Source organism: Nothobranchius furzeri, chromosome 6 (assembly GCF_043380555.1).
Source record: "Nothobranchius furzeri strain GRZ-AD chromosome 6, NfurGRZ-RIMD1, whole genome shotgun sequence".
Classification (NCBI taxonomy): Eukaryota; Metazoa; Chordata; class Actinopteri; order Cyprinodontiformes; family Nothobranchiidae; genus Nothobranchius; species Nothobranchius furzeri.
The window spans coordinates 25,008,567-25,020,678 of record NC_091746.1 but is presented as its reverse complement, the minus strand read 5'-3'; the positions used below and the strand labels follow the sequence as shown (position 1 = coordinate 25,020,678).

At 41.4% G+C, this 12,112-nt stretch overlaps 2 protein-coding genes across 3 annotated transcripts in view; one reads left to right on the top strand and one right to left on the bottom strand.

Annotated features, from left to right (window-relative positions):
* The window catches only part of c6h22orf23 (chromosome 6 C22orf23 homolog), a 57,089-nt gene that overhangs the window by 36,487 nt on the left and 8,490 nt on the right, over positions 1 to 12,112 (top strand). Inside the window, exons 1-6 of one of the 2 annotated variants that reach the window (XM_054743962.2) lie at positions 8,788 to 8,901; positions 9,177 to 9,257; positions 10,423 to 10,482; positions 10,632 to 10,781; positions 10,861 to 10,995; positions 11,090 to 11,190. In XM_054743962.2, the coding sequence (XP_054599937.2) occupies positions 9,179 to 9,257; positions 10,423 to 10,482; positions 10,632 to 10,781; positions 10,861 to 10,995; positions 11,090 to 11,190 (525 nt within the window). In that variant the 5' untranslated portion in view covers positions 8,788 to 8,901; positions 9,177 to 9,178. Of the gene's footprint in view, positions 1 to 8,787; positions 8,902 to 9,176; positions 9,258 to 10,422; positions 10,483 to 10,631; positions 10,782 to 10,860; positions 10,996 to 11,089; positions 11,191 to 12,112 lie in introns of those variants that run through there. The other variant, XM_070552066.1, reaches the window with a different exon arrangement.
* klf1 (Kruppel like factor 1 (erythroid)) lies at positions 4,432 to 7,821 on the bottom strand. The gene is made up of 4 exons (XM_015971071.3): positions 7,752 to 7,821; positions 6,787 to 6,867; positions 4,856 to 5,687; positions 4,432 to 4,756 (listed from the first exon to the last, which is right to left on the bottom strand). The coding sequence occupies exons 2-4, from the start codon at positions 6,859 to 6,861 to the stop codon at positions 4,581 to 4,583; spliced, it is 1,083 nt and encodes a 360-aa protein (XP_015826557.3). The 5' UTR covers positions 6,862 to 6,867; positions 7,752 to 7,821; the 3' UTR covers positions 4,432 to 4,580.

Sequence of the window (12,112 nt, the reverse complement as noted above, 5' to 3'; positions counted from 1 at the left end):
TTCCCATCATAAAACCACCAATAAAACATGTTCTGTGTATCTTTTCACTCCTCCAGTCACGGGTGAATAAACGTTCATGTTTTTAGAACTTTTCCACGAGGTGTTCTTCAAGCTGCTGCTAGATATCTTTGGCTCTCTTTATGTTTTTGATGACACGGTGGCGGTGCTGTAGACGACAGCAGCATCCTGACCAATCACAAGCTTGCTTTGTCTGTCTTGCTGGACGGATGTTTAGAAAAGAGAGCTCGAGTCCGTCCGTCCCGACGCAGACGGAGAAGTATTAATTTGGCTTCATTCTAGTTCCTAAAACAGGAGCACCTGAGCTTTTTGCGCCTTGAGTACGACTTATTCATTCCTATTAGAGACTGCTGCAGATGTAATTAAAAATATGAGTAAATATTATCTTTAATCTAAAAATTGTCAGTTTGTGGACAAAACTAAAGTTAAATGGAAAGTGGAAAAAAATTGCATCAACGCTTAACAAAATGGATCCTTAACAGTTTTGAGAGAAAGTAAATGTCTGGTTGTTTTTAATATAATTCTTCATTTACAGATTTTAAATTTTTAATCCTAAAAAAAAATCATCATTGTTTCAAACCGATGGTTTGTGAATTGTTTTGCTGTTCCAACTCCAACTTGCTGCAAGAAGTGGCCAAACCCAAGATTCGGTGGCTCTTCTACCAGCGGTAGATTTCAGTCGGGTCAGCAGTAGCTTTGTCCCGGCTCTGGACAGAGAATTCTGCTGTTGAGTCCTTGGGCAAGACACTTAACCCACCTTGTCTGCTGGTGGTGGTCGGAGGGACCGGTGGCGCCTCTGTCAGTGCGCCCCAGGGCAGCTGTGGCTACATCGTAGCTCATCCCCACCAGGGTGTGAATGGATGAATGATGCACTTTGGAGTCCTTACTCTGAGAGGCGCTATACAAGTTCGGGTCATTTATCATTCTACCCCACAGCTGTAGTGCAGGGCTGCGCTGTGGTTAGAGCTGTTGCCTTGCAGCGAGAAGGTTCTGGGTTCGCTTCCCAGCCTGGGATCTTTCTGCATGGAGTTGGCATGTTCTCCCTGTGCATGCGTGGGTTCTCTCCGGGTACTCCGGCTTCCTCCCACAGTCCAAAAACATGACTGTCAGGTTGATTGGTCTGTCTAAATTGTCCTTAGGTGTGTGTGTGTGTGTGCGTGCGTGCGTGTGTGTGTGTGTGCGTGTGCGCGATTGTTTGTCCTGTGTGTCTCTGTGTTGCCCTGGGATGGACTGGCTCTCTGTCCAAGGTGTACCCCACCTGAATGCCCACTGACCGCTGGATATAGGCATCAGCCCCCCCGCGACCCTACATGGACAAGCGGGTTCAGAAGATGGATGGATGGAGCTGTAGTGCTGCTGACGTCATATGGCACCAGCTGAGGTCACAAGGTACCGCATAGCCTACAGCAATGGCGTTACTAATCCACTGATTCAGTCACTTCAATTTTAAAAACTGTGTATTTTGTGTTTTCTTCTTATTTTATTTTTATTGTTATTGTTTTTGTCTTCAACTGCTCTGCTGTTATTTATTTGCCCCTAGGGGATGAATAAAGTCTTTCTGATTCAAGTTCAAATACAGTGAAGAGCTTTAACCTGTAGAGGGTGCAACACTGACCGTTTTAGGCTGAATATTTAAAATTTAAATAAGCTGCAATAAAATGGCCAAAATAATAACTACACGTGTCAACAGCACTATTACAGTCTCATGTATACAGATTATCAGCAAAAAAGTTGTTTTGGGGGGACTTGCTCTTTAAAGGGACAGCCCTGAAATGGCTCTTTCTGGAAGGTGCTGAAAATGTCAAGAATAAAACTGCTGAACCTTTTCATGTGAGAGGGATTTAGTGCAAATAATTTAGCAAATATGTTTAAAATCATCTGTGCAATTTAAGAAAAAGTCATGTTTCCTTAACATTCAGCAAACCATTTATCAAATATGGATTTTCTGTATTTTGTTTTTCTAAGGTGTTTCCCCCCGAATATATATATATTTAATTTAGATTATGCAACGACCCATAATATAATCTATATAAATCAAGATGCTGCACAAAAAATGGATTCATCTGTTGGTTCACAGAGAAAAAGCATGAAAAAGTTATTTAAAGAGCAAGTCACCCCCAAATCCCTCTTTTTCCTGATAAACTATATAAATGCGTGTCTAATTGTGCTGCAGACACGTGTAGTCAGTAGTTCTGCACTTTAGTGCATTTTAGTTAAAACTTTCATTTTCTGCCTAAAACTGTCAGTGTTGTGCCGTTGTCAGGTAAAACCTCTGCACTGCATTTGAATTTAAATCTGCCATCGCTATTGGCTAAGAGGTACCCTAGAACGTCAGCTGGTACCATATGATGTCACAATGTCATTGTGAGCCTGTGTGTGTATTTGTTAGCTGCTCTGCCCTCTCGGTCTGCTAGGCAACAGCATTTGTTGCATTTTTCGATCAGGAAGTGGGAGTGGACTAAAGCTTGGTTTATGCTTGACGCATTTACTTTCCGCTTGGTGATGCGGCTCACGGATGGAACGCGCTTCACAACTCGCAGCGTTTATGGTTCATGCGGCTTGTTTCTGCGGTGAGCCAATATTCTCCCAAACTGTAGGGGGCAGCATCCAACACTACACCATAGTAGAAGTAGAAATTACTGTTTACAACATGGCATTCCAGCATTTTTAACAGCGTCCTCGTCTTTTCCGACAGTGCGAGCTATTTCTCTCCAAGAAATATTAACTACATGTTGATCACGGTGATCTCTGAGAGCTGAATCATACAAATGTCTGTATTTACGAACCTCTGCCATACTAGTTCTTGCCAGACCGCCATGTTTTTCTGCGTCCAACGGTCCGCGTGGTTAGAAAATTTCCTACGTGCGCGGTGCGGAAAGTTTGAGCCGTGCGGAGGCGCGGTGGAGGGGAGTGGTTGTTAAAATGACGCAACTTTTCCGTGCGGAGCCGTGCGGAGCCGTGTGGACCTCGCGGACGCGTCAAGCATAAACCAACCTTAAGACTCTGGTAGGGGGTGACTTGCTCTTTAACACTCTTGTCCTCAGAAGACGAAGGGCGAAAAATGTCTCCTTTAAATCCAACAAAATAGGGTTTATTCTCTATAATGAACTAAATCATAGCCAAACAAACAAGTGAAACATCTGTGAGTGCTACAGATGTGGATGAATGGGTGATGAGGTGCCTGCCATTCCTCAGGGTACATATGTCATGCATGTTTTGTGTTTATTTCATATGTGTGTGTGTGTGTGTGTGTGTGTGTGTGTGTGTGTGTGCGTGCGTGTGCGTGTGCGTGTGCGTGTGTGTGTGTGTGTGTGTGTGTCTGACCGAAACTAAGCTGTATAACATGATGATGACTCCCATCGTGACATAATGAGGATGAGTCAGTGGGTGTTTGTTTACGTAAGGTGGTCTCACCTCAGCCGGATTAGCGGATTTAATACCCAGCAGCCAGCTGATATAAAACCTGAGCACAGATGGAGCAGGAGAAGAGCGCCGCCTGTTGGAGAGGGCTGGCATCACACGTCATTTAAGTTACAATAATCCACACCACACTTACTGCGCACAAGCCTTTATTACTGGGTTTATAACAAAACAAGATTGATTTGAAAATTAAAAAAACATAAATAAAATAGGTTCTGTTGACATAAAGATCATAATAATAAATATGCTACTCAGTTAAGGCGGTGCCAAACAGCTGATATAGATCTAAACGTATTTACAGCTTTAAACGAACAAACATGCACGCGCGTTTTCTTAACTATAAATTTAAGGTTTACATTCAACTGAAGTTTGAAGGAAAAGACAAAGATATCAGATCCTCTCAGAGGTGATAAAGTTATGTTTTATTATAAAGCATCACTGTATGGCGTAGACTGTTCTTAACCAACGCCTCATGAGTGTTCTTATTAGTGTTTCTCTGTCTACATGCCCATGTCCTCTTCTCTGATGCTCTACATGATCCTAATGTTAAAGTAAGTCAGTACCTTATTATTTTTAATTTAATCTTCAAGTTGTGCTTGCTTTTACCACGCCGTGCGTTCGTCTTTTTGACAGAAACGTCTCCCAGCCTTCATTAGTGTCTACAGGAGTGATTCATCGCTAAATCAAACTAATCAGCTGTGTTCACGATCTGAAATGTGCTGGAAGCAGACTGCAGCGCCAGGTATGTCTCCTCAATTTAAGAGCGGCCCGCCAGTCTGAAGTTGCAAATGCGGTATTCTGGTCACAGAGGGCAGTAGAGGCCCGAGTGACTTTTGACCAACTTTTTAAAGCGTCGTTTTGGCACATCCTGGCTCGAGAAAATGATGTAAAAGTATGAAAAAGTTGCTTCAGCAGGTATCACAGGTTTTCTGGGAGTTCTTTGGGAGAGGGGCATGTAGAGATGCTGGTATTTTTATATTATTTGGAGCTTTTACACCAGTAAAGGTCCTGAAAGGTATAATCTGTGTGTTAGAAAGTTACCCTGTTATTGTTACATTTTCATTCTTTAAAAGTTGAGTGCCGACTTCTTTAGCAGTAGTTAATGGACGGTTTCTCTTTTAGACCCTGGTTGTGTTGTTTCATCAGAGGTGTCTCTTCATGTGCAGAGCCAGGTGGTCCGACCGGGAGAAGGCCCTCTGACACATTGGGCACCCGTAAGGTTTCTGACCCGTGTGCTTGCGGTAGTGACGCGTCAGTTCATCTGAGCGGGCAAATTTCCAGCTGCAGCCCTCCCATGAACACTGGTAAGGTTTTTCTCCTGGTGGTGAAACAATGAGGCAGACCTTAACGACTTATCAGGAAGTATTTAGGCACGTTGACCCATGTTTAGTTATTTGTTTGCGTTTTTTTTTTTTACCTGTGTGGGTGCGGAGGTGGGCTTTGAGGTGTGAGCTTTTAGTGTAGGTCTTGCTGCAGCCGGGGCTTTCACAGCTGTGGATGGCGGGTCTCTTTTTCACCACAGATCTCCTTCCACGCTTCTCCTCCAGCCCACCAGGGGGCAGCCTGGGCTGCTGGGGGTGGGGCAGGTGAGCACTGACCTGGCTGTGGGAGAACTCGCTGAAAAGGCTGGAGGTGGGATGACTAAAGTGGGACATGTAGGCATAGTGTCGAGGGTCAGGGGTCACAACCTGCGGCGGGATGAACCTGCTGTTGGGGAAGGTCACCACTGGGGGGTGCTGCTGGGCATAATAGGAGCCGAAGTCCCATGATGTGACCTTATTGAAACTTCCTTTGCCGGGTGGCTCCACGCTTCCTCCTTGAGGAAATTCAAACTGATTCTGTGCATTAGGGAGTATAATCTGACCTCTTTGGTCACCAGCGTAACCATGGTGATACAGCTCAGGCTGGACTGTTGTGGCTTCATCTGGAGCCAGGAGCTCAGCCATGAAGCTGCCGCCGTTCACCTGCAGAGTCTCCGGCCCCGTCGGGTCCTTGAACATGCTCACCTGGTGGAAACGTGTGCTCTCGTCGGGTTGTGCAGGTGGATGACTGTCCAGAGGGGGGTTGAGGTCAGGTGAAGCGGTGCTCCAGTCAGACAGCAGGAGCTCAATGTTCCAGGATGTTTGGCTCTCATCGTCCAGGAGCTCATCCATCTCCTGCTGGGAGGCCGGCACCTGCTCAGATCCACCTGGTGACAGCTTGGTCAGAGGAGAGTCCAGAGGGAGAGGCCCACCATCAGACCTCCACACCTGAGCATCCAGAAAACAGTTTAGGATACGCTAGCTAGCACTAGCTTTAATTTAGCCAAATAATGAACATTTGACTTACAACACAAACAACTGGTTAAAAAGACCCTTTAGGTCTTAAACATATGTTAACTCATCTTTGTTCAAATCCAAGAAGTTTACTAAAATACCAGAAACAAGCAAGATACTTCATAGTAATTCCCTCTTAAAATTCAAGTTCAAGTTTTCAATTCAAGTTTATTTATATAGCGCCAAATCACGACAAGAGTCGTCTCAAGGCACTTCACATAGTAAACATTCCAATTCAGGTCAGTTCATTAAGCCAATCAGAAATATTTTTCCTATATAAGGAACCCAGCAAATTGCATCAAGTCACTGACTAGTGTCAGTGACTTTACAGCAATCCTCATACTAAGCAAGCATAAAGTGACAGTGGAGAGGAAAACTCCCTTTTAACAGGAAGAAACCTCCAGAGAATCCCGGCTCAGTATAAGCAGCCATCCTCCACGACTCACTGGGGATCGAGAAGACAGAGCACACACACACACACACACACACACACACACACACACACACACACACACACACACACACACACACACACACACACACACACACACACACACACACACACACACACACACACACACACACACACACACACACACACACACACACACACACGCACGCACGCACGCACGCACGCACGCACGCACGCACGCACGCACGCACACTCACAAAGACTAGTAATGTGTCTATAGTTATATTGTGATGTCTTAGAAAATATTCTATTTGGTGAAAGATAAACTTTATTGTATTTATCCTAGTGGATCTATAATTAAACGGATAAACTAGTATTAGCACAGAAATATTCTGTGGCATAAAACCAAATCCTGAGAATATTTCTAAAACAAAACCAGAGCAGCACACTGTAGTTAATGAGCAGCGAATACATGCAAGTCATTATTTTCAGAGCTGTGCAAATATTCTGCACCATTATTTTGATCTATCAAACATCCGAGTTGAGTTTGGCGGCAGGTTTTCGGTCTTGCATCAGCGTTGCTTTTTTTTTTATTAGTTAGCCACTGAAGGTGCAGCTTACCTTCATGTCGTCAGTGGAGGAAGGAAGGCTGGAGAAGGAGCTGAACGAGGGGAGCGCAGCCTGAGTAACAGCCATCCAGCTCTGTGAAGTGACAGAAACACCTAAAGCTCTTCTGGTTGTTTTGTCCGTTTTACATGACTCTGATCTCAGGAGCTAACAGAAGGTCACAAGGTCGCTTCACAGTCCACCGTAAACGCCGAAAGGCCCGAGAAGCCCTAACTCTCGTCGAGCTTGTCTGCCGCCGTCAGCTGTTGCTCCAACTCCAAATCTCTCGTTTTCATGCAGGTTTGGACCGTTAAAAAGGAGGAGGAGCACAAGTGTGAATTACTTTGCGGTTTCTTTTGCTTTTAATCACTAATGAACTGTTATCTCCCTTTAACTCTCCGTCTTCCTGTTCAGATGGATTTAGAGCAGAAGCAGACATTTCTGCAAACATCGGTTTGTTTTTAATCTCAGATACGTGAATGAACACCCAAAAATCTTATTGCTTTAAATGTGAGTACTGTCAAAACTACTGTACTGTATAAAAAACCCAAACAGTGTTGTTGGAAGCACGAAATTCACGTTTAGATGTGATTTTTTTTACACACTAAATGTATTTAATCACACTAGAAAACAAACACGCTGAGATATATAACGATAAAGTAAAACATAATTGAACCTTTTTAAAGGAAAAACATTACAAATGTAGTAAAACACCCACAAATATTTTAAAAATAAGTAGTTTTTATTTTGTTGTTAGTATTTTTTAAGTGTATTTCTCTTTTGGTTGCCACCTAATGCAATGTTAACATGGCCCACTAAAATAAAAGTAAAATTTTATGTTCCCCAATGATTTATAAAACATTTACACTTGAACTGTTTAAATAAAGCTAATAAGTAATAAACAGCAGAGTAGACGTTCACATAAACCTGCAGAAAAATGAAATTAAACAGCTTTTAAAGGTTTAATTTGATGTGTTTACCTGCTCACACCCTAACCCTCGTTTGTGCAGCTCAGTCTGAATATTTCTGCTGAGTTTCTGCAGCTTCTGAGAAGACCTGTGTGTTAAAGGTGATTATATTCTGGATGCTGTTTATCTGCTGGCATGAGGCGAAGACAGGCTGCTGTCTGCTCACAGATAATGAGGCTGTGATGCCCGATGACTAGCCCGCCACTGATAAAGACCCCGCGTAACCATGACGCTACATTCATAAAGAAGGTTGTCATGAGCAGTTTCACAGAACCACTTTTTACAGGCAAATAAAGATCATTGTTTTTGCATTTGCAAGTTTTTATTTTCATTTCAGGTTTGGTGAACCTTTGTAAGATCCCTGTTGGATTAGGTTTTTGTAGATATAAAATTGTAATTATTTCATATTTTTCCTCATCTTTCCCTGCTAATTTTATTTTAAATATTTTGTTGAGAATTTGTTTGTTTTCCTCTGGTGGCAACTGCTTTCAAAGCATCTGGGTTTAATTTGCTTGGTGGATATTACAGAGTAGCTAATATGTGAGGACAATAGAAATGTTGAAAGTAAAAAGCTGTTAAAAATTATAACTGAATCTGTCAATTAAAATATATTTTAATTTATATAGATAAAAAAAATAACATTTTTGACAAAGATCCAACGTAGCCTAGAATAAATAGTGGAATAGCTAGTTGCATATTTTTAGACCTCCACAGTTTAAAAATGTCGAAAATGTTGAAAATGTAAATATTCAAACAAAGAAAACAAACTTCTATAACAGAAAAATGAACGAACACGCTTATATCATGTCTGTGTGTGAAAGCGTACATGTTTAAAATGCTACTAGATTAAAAATTTCTGTTTAATTTAGATCATATAACGAAGGAAATAAATGTATGATTGAAAGTGACTAATGAAGATTAGTCAAATAAAAACCTAAATGTGTTGTAAAACAAACGAAGAAACTGTTGATTAAGTTAATATTAGAATCCTTTTTTTTTTAGCTTTAATGTTTTTCTAAATAAAACAGTACCCTCTACGGAAGCCGTTACAGCCAGTTGGTTTCTATGGTAACGGTCCGCTGCTGAATTTGATTCCGTAGAAGACGACTTCATCTCTCACCAGAATCGGACTTATCTTGTTGACCCGTGGAGATAAAACAGAGTAGGCTCTTTCTGACATTATGTTTGGGTCAAACATACTTTTAAACGTTTTATTTTCGCTGTTTTTGTGTCTTTTCACTCGTTGTTTAGCTGTTAGCTAACTGCTAGTAAAACGAGCCACGTTATGAGATATAAAATGCATCGTGCATTGCTAAGTTATTTTATTATTTGCTGTTTTTATAGGTAGAGTTGCAGAATTTACCAGAAAACGTATTTATGAAGAGATCAGCTGTTTGTTTTTCACTGTTTTTAGTTTTTTTTTTCTGGTTTTTTAAGAGATGGAGACCCCTCGCGGTGGATTATGGAACAACCCCAGACCCTCTTCGAACAGCAAGGAGGCCCTGGACATGCTGAGATGTCAGTTTACACACTTCCTGTTCCCCTGAGTCATGCACGTAGACATCACTCAAGCTGATTAGACTCCTCAGATTTATTTAAACACAACATCCGGGCGTTAAGTTAGCTATTTTACAGTTTATCAGCTGTCAAATGCATGCGTGATCACCAAGGGCGCCCCCAAGGGGTGGCCATGACCACTCTTAGAAAATTGCTGGCCCTCCCAGGAAAAGCCAGTGTTAACAAATCATATTAATGTTCAGTCAAACTAAATATTGATCTTGTTTATTCAAGACATAATTGTAAAACAAAATAAAAAAATTACAATTAATGAGTAAATAAATAATCAGAATTAAAAAAATACATGTTTCTGCTGCTCACCATTTAAAAAAAGTTTGTATCCATAGTTTCTTTGTGTGAACCCAGCAACAGGTGAATTAAACTAAAAAATCCATTTTTAAATTAAATTTGAAATAACATTTTAAATAACTGAAATGTATTTTTCTAAAATGTTTGTGTTCGTAAAATGTAAGTTAATTGTTTGGATACGTACTGTTATTAATAAAAATGAATAAAGGCGCAATGCAGCACATCGTCACAGACTGAATTCAACCAGAGTTACCACAAGGACCAATTTGGGGTGCCACCCCACAAATTTCTTTGGCCCCATCTGGCCACCCCATCAACATTTTCTGGAGGCGCCCCTGGTGATTACGAGAGATGCTCAAAGTTTCTGTTAAGTTATGTGTCAGGATGTCTGAACAGATCGGTACTTATGTAAGTTGTTTTAAGAGTGTGGAATATTAAAACATTAAATGTGTGTAACTCACTCAAATCTGCATCTGAGAGTGACCCGTCTATTCAGTTATCTAATACAAATGTAGTGTTCACTCTCCAGAGCCTTCTGTATTCTTCCCAGTTGAAATCGACCTTCTGCTGACTGGACGCTTTGTGTTCTTTATTTAGAAAAGCCGTCAGGGACATTTTTACCAAACCTAGACCACAGAAACTTTCTGTCTGATGCTCAATAAACATTCTTCAGCTGAGAAAAGGTCGCAATAGGTCAAGTGATGCTGATTCACCTGAGCACAGGCCCGAAATTTGTAGTGCTCAAAAGATAACAGAATCTAAAGTACGAGTTTAATCATTTTCTTTCTCTATCCATTTATTTTTAAATGTTTTTTAGTGAGAAAGGAGGAATCCATGCTCACTAGTCAGCAGTGGAAACAGATAAACCACTCAAAGGGTGAGTCTGACGTAGTAAAAGCTGTGAAATCAGTTTTCATTCACAGACATCAAGTATGGAATCTGTTTTTTTAATAGATAATTTTAATTTGTTTTTATAGGCTATAGTTTTACATTCATTTCTACATTTTTTACTTGTATTCCTTTAAGTTGAAGCAGCTTCTCGTCCCGTAACATCGTCTTCACTGAGTGAATCCATCCAGAGGCACCAGCCACAAACATCTTGGAGACGCGGCGCCGAAGCTTGCCGACAACATGCCAACAACTATGAGCGGGAAAAGTTCTGCCCGGGTCCGACACGTAGGCTCCCTCGCTGTTGACCATTCGTCATTAAATTCACGTCTTCCTGATAAATCTTTTTCTCGCTCAACATTTTAAGGAGACCTGGAGGAAGAGAAGAGGAGGCTTCAAAGTATCTTTGCAGTGGGAAAAGAAGAGTCCTCCTCATCTGAATCACCACGAAAAATTCCCGTTCAGGAACCAGAAGCATCAGAGATCGATCACTTCCAGGAAGGTAGGGCTGACTGTTATTTATACCTGCAGTAAAGTAGCTGATTTAAAACATCTGAATGTCGCATTTAAGCCACAAAATCTCAACTTTTATCTAGTTTTAAATGAAATCGAGGAACGGAGACAGTTCCTGGCCGACATGGCCGCTCTGGGTCAGGAAGACCGGTACGCGGACATGATCAACACCGAGATCTCTCAGGTAAATTAAGAGTCATCATCTAAACGATCTGTTCTGTAGTAGAGGCTCAAATAACTTTAAAATGAATCAAAAATTAAGTTTATCATCAATTCTGACATTTAAAAAGCTTTTTCTGTTTCGGGTCAAAACAGAGAATTCGTGAACTGGATTTACTGAATAAGGCCTGCAAGTAGGAAGCTACGAGTGGGGAAGGACACGAGAAGACGGCTCTTAGGATTAAATTCATCAGATCTTCTGCAAATTATAACAGATTTACACTAAAGAACAACAACAATGATCTTGAATAAATGTGTTTTATTTTCCTCCCAATTAGTGTCGGTGATTTATATGATCCTACTGATGAAGGACGCGGTACGGCCCGGGTAAAACGGATAAAAACACAGGTCGCTGGTTTTAACTCATCAGGAAGTCAAACACAAACAAATGATCTAAACAACAACAAAACGCTCATGCTCCGCCCCACAGCCACATAAATAAAAGGCACCAACAAGCCCCGACACTAGTTCTTTTCCCCCCAGTCAGTTTAAGGCAACACCAGATGACGTGGCCGTGGTAAAATATAAATAAACGATTGCACACGCAACCTCCTTCCGTCAAGACTCGATGGTTAAACTCAGGATATCTGCAGGTCCTTAAAAAGTCTTAAATTAGCTTTTCCAAATTTAAGGCCTTAAAAATGACAAATAATCCTTAAATAGAGTTTCCAAAGGTCTTAAATTACCAAAGACCCAATAAACAAGATTCTTTTATTCCTACAAAATTGTCGTGAATTTCTAGTTTTGTGTTCAGCATTTTGTGTGTGATGTTGGCGTAAGCGGAACCGTACACATTGAGTTGGTTGTGAAAGGGGGCTATTTTTAGATGAGCACGCTAGTGGGAGTTTGCGCCATGGGGAAGTGCAACATTAATGGTAACTGGATGG